Here is a 6897-nt window from a genome sequence, read left to right as displayed (position 1 = left end):
TTCAGAAGTGGACATTGTAGCATTTGGACCAATCAGACACAAACTATTTGTTATACTTAACAAATACTCTCTAATGCCCCTTTTACCCAACTAAGGGGCTAATGAAAGCACAACTATGGGTCTGCGGACCCTTCCCCTGAAATGCATCCCCAAAAGCCAGATCAGTCCTCCGGTTCCCCTGGAAACTAAATGATAACACTCGTTTATGGCCTAGAGGAATGTATCCTCTTTTGGAAAGACACTTTATGGACGTTTTGTCTAATTACTTCACAGGAAAACCTTTTTTTGAATGAACACGCACATCCTTCATGTCATTGTGCATATTGTTATAGGTCTTGTACAAACCGGATTCCAAAAAAGTTGGGACACTATACAAATCGTGAATAAAAACTGAATGCAATGATGTGTAGGTGCCAACTTCTAATATTTTATTCAGAATAGAACATAAATCACGAAACAAAAGTTTAAACTGAGAAAATGTACCATTTTAAGGGAAAAATATATTGATTCAGAATTTCATGGTGTCAACAAATCCCAAAAAAGTTGGGACAAGTAGCAATAAGAGGCTGGAAAAAGTAAATTTAAGCATAACGAGGAGCTGGAAGACCAATTAACACTAATTAGGTCAATTGGCAACATGATTGGGTATAAAAAGAGCTTCTCAGAGTAGCAGTGTCTCTCAGAAGCCAAGATGGGTAGAGGATCACCAATTCCCACAATGTTGCGCAGAAAGATAGTGGAGCAATATCAGAAAGGTGTTACCCAGTGAAAAATTGCAAAGACTTTGCATCTATCATCATCAACTGTGCATAACATCATCCAAAGATTCAGAGAATCTGGAACAATCTCTGTGAGAAAGGGTCAAGGCCGTAAAACCATACTGGATGCCCGTGATCTCCGGGCCCTTAAACGACACTGCACCACAAACAGGAATGCTACTGTAAAGGAAATCACAGAATGGGCTCAGGAATACTTCCAGAAACCATTGTCAGTGAACACAATCCACCGTGCCATCCGCCGTTGCCAGCTGAAACTCTACAGTGCAAAGAAGAAGCCATTTCTAAGCAAGATCCACAAGCTCAGGCGTTTACACTGGGCCAGGGATCATTTAAAATGTAGTGTGGCGAAATGGAAGACTGTTCTGTGGTCAGACGAGTCACGATTCGAAGTTCTTTTTGGAAATCTGGGACGCCATGTCATCCGGACCAAAGAGGACAAGGACAACCCAAGTTGTTATCAACGCTCGGTTCAGAAGCCTGCATCTCTGATGGTATGGGGTTGCATGAGTGCGTGTGGCATGGGCAGCTTGCATGTCTGGAAAGGCACCATCAATGCAGAAAAATATATTCAGGTTCTAGAACAACACATGCTCCCATCCAGACGTCATCTTTTTCAGGGAAGACCCTGCATTTTTCAACAAGATAATGCCAGACCACATTCTGCATCAATCACAGCATCATGGCTGCGTGGGAGAAGGATCCGGGTACTGAAATGGCCAGTCTGCAGTCCAGATCTTTCACCTATAGAGAACATTTGGCGCATCATAAAGAGGAAGGTGCGACAAAGAAGGCCCAAGACGATTGAACAGTTAGAGGCCTGTATTAGACAAGAATGGGAGAGCATTCCTATTTCTAAACTTGAGAAACTGGTCTCCTCTGTCCCCAGACGTCTGTTGAGTGTTGTAAAAAGAAGGGGAGATGCCACACAGTGGTGAAAATGTCCTTGTCCCAACTTTTTTGGGATTTGTTGACACCATGAAATTCTGAATTAACATATTTTTCCCTTAAAATGGTACATTTTCTTAGTTTAAACTTTTGTTCCGTGAGTTATGTTCTATTCTGAATAAAATATTAGAAGTTGGCACCTACACATCATTGCATTCAGTTTTTATTCACGATTTGAATAGTGTCCCAACTTTTTTGGAATCCGGTTTGTATATTTTTTTTTTTAGTATTATATACCATTTTATGTTAAGGACAATGTACATCCAGGAGGTTTATAACGCAGCTAACAACCTGCTGGTTGTACATTATCCCACTTATTACATGGCTTCTTGCCACAAAAGTAAATAATTATACACAAAACCTTGATCCAAGTTGAAATCTTTGTAAGCAAACCTTCAGTATAGAAACCGGCAAGTTCTAGACTGATATTTCATGGCACGTATTATACAAAATTTCACCAAAGAAAATAAGTGTGGAGATAAAACATATTGATTTAAGACAAAAACGTTTCAAAGTCTTATCAGTTTGTTAGTTATCATATAATTACATCCAGTACAGTGTATATTACACGATATCTATGCAACATAGAGTTGAGTTAGTTTATAATCTACCAATATGCAAATTACCATGCTTGGAGACAAAGAGCCATAAAACTCTCTCTCTCCTTTCATTTGACCCACAAGAGTTGTGACCCTCACAGACTTCAAAAGTCCTCACTTCAGTGACCCGCCTTGGTCTTCAACTTTTTGGTCTCTTCCAATTCTCACTACTTCTTGTCCTCTGAAGCCCAGCTTCCATTCTGTAGGATGCTGGGGAGATGAGTATTTGAGCATTTCTGTGGCAAGTTTCTTGTTCTGCCATTCAAATTGACTGGCAAGAGCAGACTCCAAATCTTCTATACTTATCTTGCTAGAACAGCCAGCTGCTTTTGTTGAGATCCAACAGATCTTTCGGTCAAAACTATTGGCAAAAGTGCACCTCAGGAACCGCATTCCAGTGGTTTTAGTCTTAACTCATGTAGATCCTTCAAGGTATCTTGAAGAGGTGAGGTGTCTAAAGTCACAACAGCTAACTAATGGAGTGCCTCAGGGCTCAGTTCTTGGACCGCTTCTCTCTCTATGTGGAATCACTAGGCTCTGTCTTCAGTGTCACATGATCCTTCAGAAATCCTTCTAATATGCTAATTTACTGCTTAAGAAACATTTCGAATGATCAATGTCGAAAATTGTGCTGCTTCATAATATTTTTTTAAGGACAATGATGAATAGAACATCTTATAAATGCATTTATTTAAAACAGAATTTTCTTTTGTAATAATACAAGTCTTGTCACTGTGTTTTATTTATGACCTGTTTTATCCTGACCATTTGAATTTTGTGGTGCAGCTGTTGTAGAACATACATGCACTGCACCTTGTTTATGTGCAGAGGAAAGCACAGATATGTCATGGTACTTTCCATCATGACAGTAGACGAAATGAGAAGATTTGCTGAATAAGGAAATTTTTTTGTTGTTTGTTTTTGTAATTTAATAGCTGTCAAATGATCAAAAATATTTATTTTGTTCCAAAGATGAACCTTTTACCCAGTCGTTTGGCAGGGGTTGTGCTTGTTGCTCTGCAGGTGTTGCCAGAACTGGATGATCTCATTGGGTTGAAACCAATGAGAGGTGATCAGGTTGCTGTATCTACAGCTCGAGTAGGGCACTCGCCAGTGATTGAACAGCTGATCATTTGGTGGTGGTGTTGGCTCTATCTTCAGCTTAGCTAGACACATACCCACATAAACATCTTCTAAATGCACTCTAGGTATGGTCAGAGATACCACGTATATGCTTTGGGCCACATCTCCTGAGAAGACGTACCCAGTCCCAGAGCAAAAGGTGGGGTATCGCCCACCAGGGTACACTTCTTGGGGCATGTACCATTTACTCTCTTGGTTTCGAATTGGGGACATGTCTGGCATAAGATGTCCTGTAAAATATTTCTGTGCTGGTTGCTCTTTGGGTTTTAGGAGTTTTTCTATGAGGTATTCGGTGTTGACAAACATGTCACTGTCTGTCTTCATGACGTATTTGGCCTCGGGACAGTATTTTGTGATCCAGTACATCCCCATCAGCGTTTTCAGGGTCAGGTTGTTGTAGGTGTCCCTGTAATCTTGCTGGATGATGTCATGATATCGATGACTTTCTTGCTCTATTGTGCGCTGCAGTTTGCCGCCGTCTATTCGGGTGTCTTTATTTACACCTATGAAAAAAAGACGAACGAAACCCAAACCTCCAGCCACGCTTTCATTAGCCCACGCTTTCCTGATGGCATCCCTGGCGTCCGTTTTTATGGGCTCAACCGCAATCAAAAGCACTAAGAAAGGGTCTTGCAACAGACATGCGTTCGGCTCGTTGAGGATGTACATGTAAGGCTCAATTCTAAGTATCCTCGCTGCTGTAATCTCTTCCCTCAAACCGATGTTCAAAAGTAAGGAGTTTTCCGATCCCTGCTGCAAACTTTCATCTGGAGCTGAGACGGCAGTTTCATTTGATGTTAGTGGAGTAAGGAACTCTTGAAGCTCCCTCAACTTGTTAGGATTTTGGATTTTGTTTGGAAAAAACCACTGACCTTGAATTACGAAGCCTACCACAAACACAAGCACAATGAAGAAAAGGGAGACCCTGTTGTATCGGTGCTTGATCAGCTTCAATTCCATGATCTTTTTGTGAAGCTTGAAAAATCCAACGAAGCCAGAGTTAACGGTGTCAAAATACGTGGAAACCTGCAAAAAACAAGGTATGCAATTATGCATATGATTTAAATGCTACACTCTTCCTGATATATATAAATAAACATTGACGATGGACCAGTTCCATCGTGGTCTTTATGTGGAACGGCTGCGTGAAACAAAGATGTTTTTGAGCTGCTTCCAGTACTAAAACATTTAAATGATGATCTTGTGTGGTTTGCGTGCGTCAGGCTTTAAATATAATGCAAATCAAATGAGACACTATTGGTTTGTTACAAAAGAGGAACGAACAAGTGTCAAAGGTCAAAATTCACCTCAGAATTTCAGTTGCTACAGATGAAAATCCTTGTCAAAATATGTTGAAAATTTCTGTTAAAATCTCATACATGATTCAATATATTGAATATATACAATATATTCAATATATTCAATATAGACGGTGTATAGTATAATACTTTATTATATAAGCACATTTATTACAGTGTTACCATTTTTGCTAAATGGCAGAAATTAAGCCTAGTTGTAGTTTATAGTATTTTTTTCACTGCAGCATTGCTGTTTTATAATTAATACAATTATATATTATAAAATATATTTTACAGACACAGTGCACCAATCAACAACTGCTTATTTTCGTACACAACATTTTCATTTACAGTTTGTGTTCTCGGTATACAAAAACTCCTTTGAGCTGATATATTATTCATATTTTGAAGTGTTTCAGTTCTACAAAGCGTTGCACTTTAGAATTTAAACAAAACGGTTCGCACAGTTTTAAATGTTGAAAGGAAAACGGTTTATCGTAGAAAGATTATTAATGTTGCTGCTACTACAGCCTGTGCGTTGTCTGTTTCGACGTACCTTTCTCTGGGACAATGAGATGTTTGCTGTTCTTCAGTCCTGTTGCAGATAAATGCTGTGGACTTTGTCATTGTATCTTTTTATAGCTCTTGTCATTTAAGTCTCTTCCTTACCCTATGGTTCGCCACTCCTTTGCTTTAAGTCAGAAAAAGATATCATTACTAACACTTGGCTCAAGATGCAGGACCCCAGGCAAATTTCTTGGTCCGGTCCCAAAAGAAATTCCTTCAAGTCAAGTCAAGTGAATAATGATCAGCGATGCACACTTGGCTCAATATGCAGGACCCCAGGCAAATTTCTGGTCCGGTCCCAAAAGACCATTTATGTGCTCTTTTATATTTGCAACCCTTATATTCTCTCTCTCTCTCTGTCTCTATCTTTATTTACTATATTTTTATATCATAACATTTCTTTAAATGTTCTAATTGGACTGTGGCCTAGTCCTGGTTTAGTCTAAGAACTGTCTCAAACCAGGCCAAAGAGTATTTGTCCGATATCTGGATATGTTATAACTTTCACAAATAATTGCTGCCGATATTTTTTTCGAATATTCTTGAGATTTCAAATATTTTTCTGTTAACCATTACTCTGCTTTTACGTTGCTTAATGCACATCTGTTTTAACAAATGATGTATTTCACCCATCCATTGCTCTGGTTATGTTATAATTAAATATAAATTATTGTTATTTCCAGGCTGGACGTAGCACCCTACCATGCAGCCAGAAGGATCTAATTTTAAATTTTTAAATTTATTGGGATCACATTGTGCATCAAGCGTCTTCTGTCATATAGTTTTGAATGCTCTCGAACACTAACTGGTAACGTCCAAGGACCAAAGACGTCAATGGAACAAGTAGCTGTTAAAGTGGTCTATACGAGGGATGAAGACTGTATTTTGCATTTACAGGGTATGTGCATGCTGGTCCTCTCAGAGGCACAATAAACAAATTCTATTTAAATTCTGTGTGGATTATACATAGCTTGGAAAATGCATACAATTTAGGCCAAAAATAGAATCCAGTTTTAAACCTCTAAATGCTTTGTTTCGTCTTTTGAAACACAAGATATTTTGGATGTAAGCCAGAAGGCCTGTGAGCCTACCATTGACTGATCCAGAAAAGTATGAAAGATATTGTCAGTATACTCCCATCTGCCATCAGTGGTTCAACCGTAACATAAAGCTACAATAATTTTTGTAAGGAAAAAAAACAAATTAGCGGCTTTATTCAAAGCTGGATGCAAACTGCGTACGTTCTTCGGCCGCAAAGCAAGGATACGTCGTCTGTGTATTTACACTTTGATTTGTACAAAAAGCATATTCTTGCATCACTCAACATAGTCCATAGTTACAATAAAAAGGTATCTTGACAATATCTTATTCTACCCTTCTCTCCCAGTTATCTAAGACAGTTTAAGAGGTCTCTCAAGTGGTTAGGAGTTTCCAATAGGGGGCTTGTAATGGTACTAAGACTTGTCTTTTATAACATATTTCCTCTGTTCAGTTTATTCAGCGCTTCTTCCTCCTGCCTTGTTTAGTTTTGGTGGCTAATTACCTGAGCGTGGCAAAGCTACATGC

The 6897-nt window shown here is 38.9% G+C and overlaps 1 protein-coding gene across 1 annotated transcript; it reads right to left on the bottom strand.

The window, feature by feature from the left end:
- Positions 1-1939: 1939 nt before the first annotated feature.
- LOC122355741 (beta-1,3-galactosyltransferase 2-like) lies at positions 1940-5375 on the bottom strand. Its single transcript, XM_043254309.1, has 2 exons — positions 5321-5375; positions 1940-4492 (listed from the first exon to the last, which is right to left on the bottom strand). Exon 2 carries the CDS (start codon positions 4424-4426, stop codon positions 3305-3307), a length of 1122 nt encoding a protein of 373 aa, XP_043110244.1. The 5' UTR covers positions 4427-4492; positions 5321-5375; the 3' UTR covers positions 1940-3304.
- Between the last annotated feature and the right edge of the window lie 1522 nt (positions 5376-6897).

This window comes from Puntigrus tetrazona, chromosome 2 (genome assembly GCF_018831695.1).
Source record: "Puntigrus tetrazona isolate hp1 chromosome 2, ASM1883169v1, whole genome shotgun sequence".
Taxonomy (NCBI): domain Eukaryota; kingdom Metazoa; phylum Chordata; class Actinopteri; order Cypriniformes; family Cyprinidae; genus Puntigrus; species Puntigrus tetrazona.
The sequence above is the reverse complement of the archived record's forward strand: the minus strand, read 5'-3'. Positions and strand labels throughout refer to the sequence as shown.

Bases quoted from the DNA above. Each gene is read 5' to 3' on its own strand.
- LOC122355741 (XM_043254309.1), bottom strand. From the start codon at position 4,426: ATGGAATTGAAGCTGATCAAGCACCGATACAACAGGGTCTCCCTTTTC.